Source organism: Haliotis cracherodii, unplaced genomic scaffold (assembly GCF_022045235.1).
Source record: "Haliotis cracherodii isolate W230 unplaced genomic scaffold, xgHalCrac1.p SCAF_4, whole genome shotgun sequence".
NCBI lineage: Eukaryota > Metazoa > Mollusca > Gastropoda > Lepetellida > Haliotidae > Haliotis > Haliotis cracherodii.
This window is the reverse complement of record NW_027266297.1, coordinates 70,161,419-70,175,278: the sequence shown is the minus strand read 5'-3', so window position 1 is coordinate 70,175,278 and position 13,860 is coordinate 70,161,419. Positions and strand designations below refer to the sequence as shown.

The following is a 13,860-nucleotide window of genomic DNA, read 5'->3' as shown; positions in this document are numbered from 1 at the left end:
TGATCTATACAAATGTAGTCAGTACCCACTCTGATTCTGAAACACACATGTAGCTGGTCCACTCACCTACCTCTGCTGTTCCAGGCCTGAACGACAAGCGACAGACAGGCGTGTGGAAGTTTATCAATGGCGACCCTGTAGGAGTGACCAACTGGAAGAATGGCCGACCTCGGGTCAAGAGGATGCTGCACAAGAAAAACTGTGTTGTGGTCAAGAAGCGGATGAAGTGGAGGAACAAGCACTGTGACAAATACAATGCCAGGTTTATCTGTGAACTCAGTGTCAAAGGTCAGCAGGCACGCCAACACAAAAGGTCACGGAAAGGACCTTCTAGGAGACATGTTCGGCGGGACCGCAAAGTCAGGAATGGAGGGGGTTTCTTCTTCGGTTGAAAGTGCAAATATTCGGCCACCAGGCAGCCTGTTAAGCTCAAATATGTATGACTGCCATGAATCAGTTGTAGCCAGTCGGAACCGGCAGTTGGCAGAATAAACTAGTGTTGACCAGTTAGACAGATTAGACTTGTTCAAACAAGACGCAACTGGTCCGACCTGTTTTTTTTGGACTGAGAGTTCAAGGCCAGTACCAGAGCCCAATGTTCAACCTTCATATGCTAGTACAATCTGGATTAACTGCCATACCTGGAGACTGGTGTCAGTTTCAGTGACGTCAGGGTCACAGTCACCGACTTGGAGGGCAGCGTTATGATGTAAAAGTGATGGATTCCTCCCCTGTATTAAATACTAGATGTACATGTACGTTCTAAAAGTTAGCTCACAGTGGCGCTTCCTAGAGTAGGGGCAGCGCTGGCACAACCTGTATACAGCACCCGGCACCAGATTCACAGACAACAATATAAAATACGATCCTCCTTAACCTCTAGTTGTATCCAATATTTGTCTTTGTAAACTTGTAAAGCTCCATTGAGGAAGTGGGATATGTTCATGGAGCGCTGGGGTTATCGACAACCATGCCTCCAGTGAAGATCATTCGGGAGAAATGTTCAGGAACAAGGATTAAGGAGGAACGCATTCTGTAACGTCATCATAGCCAGACCTCCACAAGTCTCCGTTTATTCTTCACTTAGTTTGTAATCCGGTGCCACGTGCTTGTGTACAGATCATGTGACCTACGGCTGCCCATGTGTTTCAGCAGCAGCCATTGCGTCCTATAGTTTTGTATCAAAACAAGATGGTGGCACAGCCGTGTTTACAGAATATTACCTCCATCCAAAGGGGTGGGTTCGGTTTGCTCAGATATTGTACCCGATTTTCTCCTGGGTCTTGCTGTCCAGCTAGACCTAAAGCATTAACATAATACAAAGCATAATGAAAGAACAAAGCTCATAGTAGTTTATTGCCATAATCACGAGCTACAAGACCGCACAGCTGTAGAGACTATACAGACGCAGAGAAATGTGGACATTGTCTTTCAAAGCTGACAAATGGCTTCAGGTTAAGTATTAGCATGTACACTGTATTTCAACTTATCCATCCTAGGTCATAGTATAGGCAGTCGATGACAAAAACGTTAAGTAAGTTTTCATTAGGTGAGAGGTTGAAAGTATATTCCGGAAACCAATATGTTACTTTGAAATCGGAGAGAATTCTAAATGTCTACGGCAAGAGAACATATTTAGTGACCTATTCAATATTTTTTCCAAGGGTACTGTTGTTATGGCAACTTGATGTTTTATCCAGGAGGTGAATATTGATTGATTGCACACTGATTTTCATCCTTATTGAAACTGCCACGTAGTATTTGAAGCATTGCTTGTTTAAATGTTGTTTATTTAAGAACATGTTGTTTCTTCCGGGCATCGCCTTAGTTCACAGTAAATCCAGATAATACCATTTAATCTAGAAGTAATAACCGCCAGAATAGAATTTTTATATAAAACATAATTGCATCTTTGTAGAGCTACGTACTTTGTCATATGAACATATTAATTTGCAAACTTTTCCAGAATTATGGCTTGACCATCCAAGTCGTTAACTGCATTACATCTAGTGAGCTCCTGTGAACTTAAGCGCGATGGCTCCATGGTAAGCAATACATGAGCTATGTGATGACTTGTTTAGATGTAAATATACTGTCCCCATATACTACCTATAGCGGCTCCACAGCGTATATATCCTGTACATAGTTCAACTAGCAAAGTCCTACCACTACACTATGTAATTTAATACATCACATATTACAAATACTGAATCATGTCAATGCAATTGAAAATTGAATATAGAATTTGAATATCCTATTCATTAATATGTAAAAAAGATATTCTTTTAATCTTACTAAATCAAGTTGGGAAAGTAAAGACTTGGTAAACATCTTTCTTCCGTGCATTTTCTTCTATGACATGTGCATATCAGTGTTTTTTATAGGATGTATTTCGTCCAACATATCAACCAATATATTATCGATTATCAATTGAAGAGGACTTTAGACCTGGCCATGCCTTGGTCTCAGCACGTCTTACCAAGCACGTATATAACGAAGTATACACATTTCCAATCGTAGTTTCTACCATATGAACTAATCACGTGTCCAGTGCAGGGTGTGGAGCTGGGAGGTGCCCCTTGTGGGGCAAGCCTAGTGCTAATGGTGAAATCCAGTCCCTTTGGGGGCATATTAATATAACATACAGTTTATGAAATAAGGTTGTGTTCAACTTTTATAATTTCTTTTGTACAAATTTGTATATTTGTAGCCATGTTTAGCTGTGTCAGTATTTTTGTCATTCTCTTGTCTGTCACCTTCCTCTCAATAAAAACATCAAAATATGTCCACTTTCTTCAAGCAATGGTTTGTTCAAGTTGGAAAAGGTTGGGTCAGAAACCATCCAGACTGGGACCTACCTGATTGCCCTCATTAGTTGACATATTAGACTGGCCCTACCTGATTGCCCTCATTAATTAACATAATAGACTGGCCCTACCTGATGGCCCTCATTAGCTAACATATTAGACTGGCCCTACCTGATTGCCTTCATTAGTTGACATATGAGAGTGGCCCTACCTGATTGCCCTCATCAGTTAACGTATTAGACTGGCTCTACCTGATTGCCCTCATTATATAACGTATTAGACTGGCCCTACCTGATTGCCCTCATTATATAACGTATTAGACTGGCCCTACCTGATGGCCCTCAGTAGCTAATGTATTAGACTGGCCCTACCTGATTGCCCTCATTATATAACATATAAGACTGGCCCTACCTGATTGCCCCCATTATATAACGTATTAGACTGGGCCTATCTGATTGCCCTCATAAGTTAACGTATTAGACTGGCCCAACGTGACTGATGTATCCGTACACCAGTGCCTGCACCAGGGATTGCTCACCTTGTAAATGCGGATGTGTTGCCTTGCTACAGGGTCACTAGACTTTCCACCTGTATGTACTTTTTCAGAAAATAGGAGCATGCTGGTTAAATAGCCTTGGTATTATTCCTACATATCTAAAGCTGTAGATGTCTATTCCCAACCCGTTTCACAGAGGCGCTGTGTGGAGCTGAAAACACTTTCAGTTCCCCTTTTGCATGTCTGCCTACAGGGGTGCTGTGTGGAGCGAAGAACATTTTCCGATCGCCTATTGCGTTTCTGCCTACAGTGACGCGAACTGTAGCACATGATGCGACGACTATGCAGCATGATGCAGCCTGGCATACTGACAGACTATGAAAACGCATAACCGATTTTCGAGTGGAAGAATAAAACATGAGCCAGAGCTATGGGTCAAGTGTAAATCTTTAGCTATGGGTAAAGTGTAATTCTTTCTAAATGACATGGTGAATACAGTATTTTGTGCGGCCTCCATCAGCCCTGACACAATCGTGGATACGTTGGGGCATATTGTCACAGAGACGAGTGATAAACGCCATTCGAATGTTCCTCCACTCTTGCTGCAAGGCCAAGGTCAAATCTGCTACATTGGCTGCGTTAAAACGTGCGTTTATTGCTCCCCAAACCATGACACTGCCACCGCAATATTTATCTCACTGTCTGACAATGCATTGACGTACCGTTCACGACGTCGTCGATACACGGTTTCTCTGCCGTAGACAAATTATATACAATAACGTGACTCGTCAGAAAGCACTACGGAAGAAAAGCTATGGTTGTCCATGCTTCTGGGCAAATTGACGTCGGGCTTGCCGGGGTCGGGGCTGCAACACTTATTCCAGCTTGTCTCAGCCTTCAAATGACTATAATGGGGTGAATTTGTCTCCCACGTCTACCGACTGTATTTGCTGCTGTTGCTGTTGACGTTATGGACAGATCTCAGAGGGGTGCCAGTTGAATCTGTCAATCAGGAAGTTGTTCAGGTCGAGAGCGGCCCGCAACATTTCTGTTTGCTGATTGCGACTCATGAGACGGCTCATGGTTGACCGTCTGGCAAAGGCTGTCTGTGAGGTTTCTGCCCTGAGCCCAAGAGCACGCTCTTTCTAGTAAACTCAGTGGTGACATCGTTCCACATCTCTGCTGTCCTCTTAATGCCGGTGCCTTGTAGCATCCGACTCCAGGGACTGCATGTGCATTTGTATTTTGAGGAACAGTTTGCTCTGGCAATTTTGATGAGGGAAGATGTGTGTTCGTGATCTTGTCCGCTTCCAGAAACACAAAACGGGATTTGACATCAGACAACACGCGCCTTTATGTTGCATTTCAATCTTTCACCAGTTCATTAATATTTGTTTTCATAGTTTGTCAATATATATGCACCACAACAATTTTTAACCGCAAAGTTTGTCATCAACTACTGGAACCCGGGTATAAATGATTGCCTCCCCCCCCCCCCCCCCCCCCCTCCTTTTCACCCCAACGCCCATGGCTGTTACCGCTATCACCAAGAAGGAAGAATACTAAGTGTAAAGTCAAATCGAAACATATATCAACTTCTTCGTCACAACAATGTTTTTTTTGCAACTACGTTGTTTATTTTACAGAATTAACGTTTTCCAGACATGAACGCAGGGGAGCAGACTGAAGGCCATATACACCTCACAGAAGGCCATATACATCACACTGAAGGCCATATACATCCCAATGAAGGCCATATACATCCGACTGAAGGCCGTATACACCCCACAGAAGGCCATATACATCCCACTGAAGGCCATATACATCCCACTGAAGGCCATATACATCCCACTGAAGGCCATATACACCTCACAGGACATATACATCCCACTGAAGGCCATATACATCCCACTGAAGGCAATATACATCCGACTGAAGGCCATATACACCTGACAGAAGGCCATATACATCCCAATGAAGGCCATATACATCCCAATGAAGGCCATATACATCCCACTGAAGGCCATATACACCTCACAGGAGGCCATATACATCCCACTGAAGGCCATTTACATCCCACTGAAGGCCATATACATCCCACTGAAGGCCATATACACCTCACAGGAGGCCATAAACATCCCACTGAAGGCCATATACACCTCACAGAAGGCCATATACATCCCAATGAAGGCCGTATACACCTCACTGAAGATCATATACCCCTTACTAAAGACCATATACATTCCACTGAAGGCCATATACACCTTACTGAAGGCCATATACATCCAACTGAGGGTCATATAGACCTTACTGGTGGCCTTATACATCCAACTGAAGGCCATATACATTCCACTGAAGGCCATATACACCTTACCGAAGCCCATATATACCTCACTGAAGGCAATATGTACCTGATGGCCATAAACACCATACTGGTGGACATATACTGAAATGGTTCATACAGAAAGACTTGATGCAAGTCTTACTACACTATCTAAAGGATGGGTCGTGTTTAAACCAATACATCCGACTGGCCAACACACAATAAATATGTTACAAATCTTGATATGTATAATAATACAATGTTTTACAACACAAAAAAACTGAACCACGACCAATACCTAACTCTATTGCAAAAAAACATGCCACAGTTGCTCCGAACTCAAACAGTGAGTGAGTGAGTGAAATTGGGTTCAAAACCGCCTTTTCCTGATCCTCTATCCAGTGCATCGGATCTCCATTCTAGTAGCCTATGCACTGGAAACACTCGACACAACGCATTTGTTGTGAGTCGGGTTCGATTAAAACAACGTCACAACTCGACGTTCAATTAAATGACACCTTTTTTATGATTGAAACAAGCGGTGACGTCATCAGTACTCGACTTCACACTTGCGTGCCACCAACAAAACTCTTTATACTCACAGAAACAACTCAGCTTAACCTTCATTCAGTCTTATGATTCCATTTAATACATGGAGGACTCGCTCGGACGAGGTCACGACTTGGATTTATACAGAACTAACGTTCAGAAGAGATTGACTCACTGGCTATTCGATTTTAAAATCACGAGATAGAAGAACAAAACTTTGGTGTCGAATATGTCCAGAGGAATTATCAGAACAGAGATGTAACCCATTGGTAATAGAGTATTCCGCTACCCTACTGACCAAAGTGAAGCAGTTCTTCGATGATCATGATCAGCGTATCCTGACATTTGTAAGGGACCCAACTCTGCAGTGAACTGTAAGTCCGAGGTATGTTGCTTGTGTTATTTCATGTTGACCAGACACTACGTGACCGGAAATGATATTCAATATAATGGTAAAACAAACCATTTGTGTAAACATTTAAATACATCTGAATATATATTGTTCCTCTGGTCTAATAAAAGAAATCCTTTATAATCACAACACGATAAACCTACATCAGCGGCCTCTTCAGCCAATGGTTTCAATATATACACACAGGCATTAACCTCTCAAGGAGCGGTGATTACTCAATGAGCGAAGAAGATCGGCCTGATGTCCCAGGACGAACTTGTAGTCATGTCTAATTCGTCCAAACCTTAGAACATTTAACAACCATATCGTGAACATTTGCAAGTCGATCTGTTTTGTTTACAAATAGTGACAAATTCTGAAATTGTATTTGAATTCCGACACTTTCTGAATACTAAGTACAGATACTGTACACATTACTGTTGAAGACTGGACGCTACATTGACTAAATGCAAATACTGTACACCTCGCTGTACTATGACATCAGGCACTGTACACCGTCTTCTGAAAAGCACCTCTTGTACCATCTAAGTCAATAAAGTTTGTGTATGAAACAGACATGTCTTGGCCGAAAGGACACACCAGTCGTTATTCCGAGCAGGACAAACACCGCTCTCTCCGGACTGAGGACCATACAACACTGTCTGAGTTCTGATCCTGACTGCAAACCACATCTTCTCCGTCAAACCGGTTCTCTTCTTGGGGAACAATTTCGTTACTGAGTTCTTAAAATCTCAGCTGGAAAATATTTGAACCAGTTTCGTTTCTGAGATTTATAAACCTCAGCTGAAATTTAACCAATTTTGTTCTTGAGGGCAGAGCAAGTCTTGCAGCACATCTTCTGGAAGTATTCCCGGTCACAGAACTGGAACTTGAGGACGAGTGGACAGTAGGCTACCTTGTATTTGTCCTCGCACACTGCAAACACGGGCATCGCCATTACATAACGTCAACATAAACACAAATGTCGCCATTATATAACGTAAATATATACACTCGCCATTATATAAAGTCAATATAGACACGCGCCATTATATAACGTCAGTATAAATACGGCCATCGCCACTATATAACGTTAATATAAACACGGGCATCGCAATTTTATAACATCAATATAAACTCTGACGTCGCCCTTATATAACGTCAACATAATCACAGACTAGCCATTATAGATATCCACGTCCGCTCCGTCATTTGAAGGGAGTCGTTATTTACGGGTTAGATATCAACGTCCGCTATATGAAGGGAGTCGTTATCTACAGGTTAGATATCCACCGTCCGCTATATGAAGGGAGTCGTTATTTACGGGTTAGATATCCACGTGTTCTTACCGTCCTCGTCCTCCGGCTTGCAGCTACTGTCACACCGTCTCACTGTGTCCGGCTTCGTCTTGACCGTGCACTTGCTGCTGGTTTGTCCGGAGAAGGCGCGACATTGCGCGTTACGTCTCTGCTGACCCGGCCCACACTCCGGGGAACACTACAACAACACCGTGGACGTGTACGCCATCGCGGTTGTGATATTTCATAATATGTACAGTTAGGTATGAAACATCGCCAGCTATAGATTTCTCTTTCACGAAGGGTTAACAAGGAGCCCAGTGGTGTAAGCTACAGCCACCCCCTGGGCAGAGCCATGTACAGGTTCCAAAAGTTCGAATCCCAAATCCACTCGTGAACAATTCATTGCCAAACGACAATTTTAATATAGCTGCCGTTAAGACCATGTTAAAAATGAAATCTGATTTAAGTGAACAATTAACGACTAATTTTGAGAAGACGCAAAGAATGCGGAGTAAAGGATTCAAACGACAATTTCAATATGGCTGCCCATTCGTCACCACTCGCCCCTTTCCGTATCCTGTTATTCGGCTTGCGCCGGAATAACACGAGTTGATCACGAATGTATGGCTGCCGTTACGGCTATGTTTTGCTCACTCAAATCCGATTTAATTTTTTGGTTTCCCAGACTAATAGCGGGAAGATGTGGGGTGGGGTGGAGAAGACCGAACAAAGCTCAATTGAAGATACGGTTCAGTCTTCAAGATACAGGTAAACAAACACCCCCATCCCCTTCCCCTTTCCCCTCCCCACACCATGGCGCTCACCGGTCCCCACTCGCCCGTCACCCACTGAGGTGGGGGGCATTTCTGGTTGATGCACGCCATCCTCGTGGATGGCTTCTCCGCGGCGTCACAGTTGTCCTCGTCGACGTACGTCTTCCCATCAGTCGTCATACAGAACACACGGCGAGTCTTCTCGCCCGGCCCGCAGCTGGGGTTACACTACAAGCACCATTGGGACACGTTACAAGCAACAACTACCCAGCAGCAGATGTAATGGATGTATATGTAGTATATAAGTTTACTCCTTACTTCTTCAATAAGAGGCAAATTAACATTTGCAGGAGCCCTGTCCTTAAACATTTTACCCAATAGCTTTCTTTACTGGATATACAAACTATATTTTCTACTTGTAGTATTTATACCACATCTTCTAGTTTCACGTTGGTAAAACTGACCCTTTTTGTTGAATAATTGTCTGATATGGATAATACCTGTATGTTTCCATTCTTCATCATAAATACTTTTCCTTATACTTTTAATGAGAATAATCTCATTGTATATATCAATATGGTTTTCCAAAAGAGAATATGGTGCCTCCCGCCGTGATATTGCTGGAATATTGCTAAAAGCGGCGTCAAACCATACTCACTCACTCCAAAAGAGAAGACGTCCATATATTTAAAATTAATTTGTAAAAAAGTGGAAGTATAACCTTCAATTGGGATACATCAAAATTAGATTCCAACTAAAACTGCCGTGAACCTACATATTCAAATTTGTTGTCCTCCCACGTCCCTCCCTCAAATCTCCCTCACCCCCCTCACCTCCGCCCACTCCTCCGTGAACCAGACCGAGGGACATTCCTTGGTGCCGCACTTCTTCTGGGACGCGGGTTTTTTGGCCTTACACTCGGAGTCGTCCTGCACTACCTGCTCTGTCTCCGTCACACTCTGCACACATGCCACGGTGCGGGTCTTCCTTCCCCCGCCACAGGTCGTCGTGCAGTCGGACCACAGGCCTATGGACCACCTGGAGTAAGACAAGATGATATCAACACTCGACCCACAGCCGAATTACAGGCCTATGGACCACCTGGAGTAAGACAAGATGATATTAATACTCGACCCACAGCCGAATTACAGGCCTATGGACCACCCGGAGTAAGACAAGATGATATTTATACTCGACCCACAGCCGAATTACAGGCCTATGGACCACCCGGAGTAAGACAAGATGATATTTACACTCGACCCACAGCCGAATTAGAGGCCTATGGACCACCTGGAGTAAGACAAGTTGACATTAACACTCGACCCACAGCCGAATTACAGGCCTATGGACCACCCGGAGTAAGACAAGATGATATTTATACTCGACCCACAGCCAAATTACAGGCCCATGGACCACCTGGAGTAAGACAAGTTGATATTAACACTCGACCCACAGCCAAATTACAGGCCTATGGACCACCTGGAGTCAGACAAGATGATATTAACACTCGAACCACAGTCGAATTACAGGCCTATGGACCACCCGGAGTATGACAAGATGATATTAACACTCGACCCACAGCCGAATTACAGGCCTATGGACCACCTGGAGTAAGACAAGATGATATTAACACTCGACCCACAGCCGAATTACAGGCCTATGGACCACCTGGAGTAAGACAAGATGATATTAACACTCGACCCACAGTCAAATTACAGGCCTATGGACCACCTGGAGGAAGGAAAGATTATATACTGAACCGCAAAAGAAACGTCCTCCAAGTAACATTGCATGAAAAGTTGTCATTTAAAATATCTGGGTAAATTTTGTCAAAGTTTCTAAAACTTAACATTACCTTGTCCGGAAATATGAAATTTGATAATAAAAAAAACAAAGCAGATGACAATAAAACCGATCACCCAAACGCATCACGGCAACAGCGATGGTAACCCGATGCCCGTCAGTTCCGCGCAAACATGAAATGCACATGCGTTCCCCCCATTTCTTGCCCTATAAAAATCCACCAAGGTCGGATGACATGCATTCGTTATTGAATTGCTACCATATGCCAAGATTGACAAGACGGTACCAGACCATTAACACAGAAGACCGACCACGTAGTTGAAGACCAAGGGTCACCACACGACGTCAGGATCGTCATATTGTGCGACAGTATCTTCAAGATCGCTTTGTTACTGCTGCGGAAACTGCTCTACAGACCATGGGGACACACCAGCGACACATTAGTGCGAACACCGTGCGTCGACGATTGACGAGCAGACACCTCCACTGTCACAGGCCACACCGAGGACCCATTCTGACACCACGTCATCGCCGGGACCGTCTTCAGTTGCAACACAGCATCAGCATTGGCGCCACCAGCAGTGGAGAAGAATTCTCTTCTCAGACGAGAGCCGTTACTGTATCTCAACAGCAGATGGCAGAGAGTCTGGCGACGCCATGGGGAACGTTATTCGGATGCTTGTGTTGTTGAGAGAGACTCGTGGGGTGGTCCGAGCATGATGGTGTGGGGTGGAATTAGTCTTACACAGAGGGTCAACCCCGTGGTTTTCCAGAACATCGGTCCTGGGAGAAGCAATGGTGTCACAGCAGCTCGGTACATTGATCAAGTCTTGAGACCACACGCCATACCTCATTTGGCACGTCGTCGCAACCACGAGTCTCAGCATAACGCCCGTGCCCACACTGCGAGAGCAACAAGACACTTCCTTCAGCAGAATCACATCAAAAACTGCGCCAGGCGTTCCTCAGAGTGTGGGCTCAAGTGCCATTCAATCTATCGACGTTGCACGGCAGTCATTAATGCACATGGCGGTCACACGAGATACTGACTTGTGATGTCATTTTCTCAGAGACTAGTGTTGGTTTTGACTTTAAGAACATTTGACACTTTAATTTCAACATTGATGATTAGTTTTGCCAAGTTTCATCTTTTTAATGTGACTCAAAGTATGTTTACAGTGTTTGGACAAATAAGGTTTCTCATATATCTATCCATGGTGACGTTTCTTTTGCGGTTCAGTATATGAACAGTTGACCGCCAGTCATCCAAGAATTACCCCACTTTGTAGCAATAATCTAACATGGTTACCCAATAGTGAACCAACAGTAGGCTAAATGCCTACAGACTACATTGCGGGTGACAAGACACTTGAACAAAAGTCATCATACATTGCCCACATCGTTCAATGGACACGATCTAGTAAAAATCGAAATATCGTAAATAATAGAGGGTTTTTTAGCCTTCGTGGAGTTGGGTAGGAGGGACTCACCTCACAGTCGGACGATCAGGAAGAAGACATGATATAACAACCACAGTCACCTCACAGTCATACCACAGTCACCTCGAAGTCACCTCACAGTCACTTCACAGTCACCCCCACAGTCACCTAGCAGTCACCTCACAGTCACCCCACAGTCGGACTACGTGCCCAATGACGATCAGGAAGAAAACATGATATAACAACCACAGTCACCTAACAGTCACCTCACAGTCACCCCACAGTCACCTCACAGTCACCCCACAGTCGGACTACAGGCCCAAGGACGATCAGGAAGAAAACATGATATAACAACCACAGTCACCTCACAGTCACCCCACAGTCACCTCACAGTCACCCCACAGTCGGACTACAGGCCCAAGGACGATCAGGAAGAAAACATGATATAACAACCACAGTCACCTCACAGTCACCTCACAGTCACCCACAGTCGGGCTACAGGCCCAAGGACGATCAGGAAGAAAACATGATATAACAACCTCACAGTCACCTCACAGTCACCTCACAGTCGCCCCCACAGTCACCTCAGTCATACCACAGTCACCTCACAGTCACCCCCACAGTCACCTCACAGTCACCCCCACATACAGTCACCTCACAGTCACCTCACAGTCACCCCCACAGTCACCTCACAGTCACCCCCACAGTCACCTCACAGTCGGACCACAGTCACCCCACAGTCACACCACAGTCACCTCACAGTCGGACCACAGTCACCCCACAGTCGGACCACAGTCACCCCACAGTCACCTCAGTCACCTCACAGTCACACCACAGTCACCTCACAATCACACCACAGTCAGACCACAGTCACCCCACAGTCACCTCACAGTCACCTCACAGCCGGACTACGGACCCAAGGACGACCTGAAGTGACAGCATGACGTACTGTGTGGGACAGGCCTCCTCGTTGCAGTACTTCCGGTGGTTGCTGGGTCGAGGCTGGGGGGAGCAGTAGCCCTCGTCCACGGGGACCTTGTCCACCTTCCTCACACACGTCGACACCGCCGTGCTCACACCTGCATCGACGACACAAACAACAACAGCTACAGGCGATGTTCCAAGTAAAGCATAGTAATTAAACAGTCCTGCTGCAACAGTTAGATCCTTTTCACGCATAACACAAGTCGTATGTTCTAATACATTTGTGATGTTACTCCATCAGTCAGGTACGCCCAGTGTTATTCAGGTGTGGTGTTACTCAGGTATGGTGTGACTCAGGTGTGGTGTTACTCAGGTATGGTGTGACTCAGGTGTGGTGTTACTCAGGTATGGTGTGACTCAGGTATGGTGTTACTAAGGTATGGTGTGACTCAGGTATGGTGTTACTCAGGTATGTTGTGACTCAGGTGTGGTGTAACTCAGGTATGGTGTGACTCAGGTATGGCGTGACTCAGGTGTGGTGTTACTCAGGTATGGTGTGACTCAGGTATGGTGTGACTCAGGTGTGGTGTTACTCAGGTATGGTTTGACTCAGATATGGTGTTACTCAGGTATGGTGTTACTCCGACCCGGTGTTACTCCGACCTGGTGTTACTCAAATCCGGTGTTACTCAGGTATGGTGTGACTCAGGTATGGTGTGACTCAGGTGTGGTGTGACTCAGGTGTGGTGTTACTCAGGTATGGTGTGACTCAGGTATGGTGTGACTCAGGTGTGGTGTTACTCAGGTATGGTGTGACTCAGGTGTGGTGTTACTCAGGTATGGTGTGACTCAGATATGCTTTTACTCAGGTATGGTGTTACTCAGGTATGGTGTTACTCAGGTATGGTGTGACTCAGGTGTGTTGTTACTCAGATCTGGTGTTACTCGGACCTGGTGTTACACAGGTGTGGTGTTACTTGTGTGTGGTATTACTCAGATGTGGTGTTTTCTCAGATGTGGTGTTTCTCAGGTGCGTCCAGACATGGCCGGATGT

The 13,860-nt window shown here is 44.9% G+C and overlaps 2 protein-coding genes across 3 annotated transcripts in view; one reads left to right on the top strand and one right to left on the bottom strand.

Annotated features, from left to right (window-relative positions):
- The window catches only part of LOC139480177 (FRAS1-related extracellular matrix protein 1-like), a 67,832-nt gene extending 67,270 nt beyond the window's left edge, over positions 1-562 (top strand). For both annotated transcript variants that reach the window (XM_071263207.1, XM_071263208.1), the window contains exon 11: positions 85-562. In XM_071263207.1, the coding sequence (XP_071119308.1) occupies positions 85-392 (308 nt within the window). In that variant the 3' untranslated portion in view covers positions 393-562. The remainder of the gene's footprint in view (positions 1-84) is intronic.
- A 6,815-nt stretch (positions 563-7,377) lies between these two features.
- LOC139479910 (A disintegrin and metalloproteinase with thrombospondin motifs 6-like) overlaps positions 7,378-13,860 on the bottom strand; it is a 36,407-nt gene continuing 29,924 nt past the window's right edge. Inside the window, exons 20-24 of the mRNA XM_071262829.1 lie at positions 12,832-12,961; positions 9,474-9,678; positions 8,692-8,868; positions 7,916-8,063; positions 7,378-7,502 (exon numbers count right to left, since the gene is read on the bottom strand). Of these exons, the coding sequence (XP_071118930.1) occupies positions 7,378-7,502; positions 7,916-8,063; positions 8,692-8,868; positions 9,474-9,678; positions 12,832-12,961 (785 nt within the window). The remainder of the gene's footprint in view (positions 7,503-7,915; positions 8,064-8,691; positions 8,869-9,473; positions 9,679-12,831; positions 12,962-13,860) is intronic.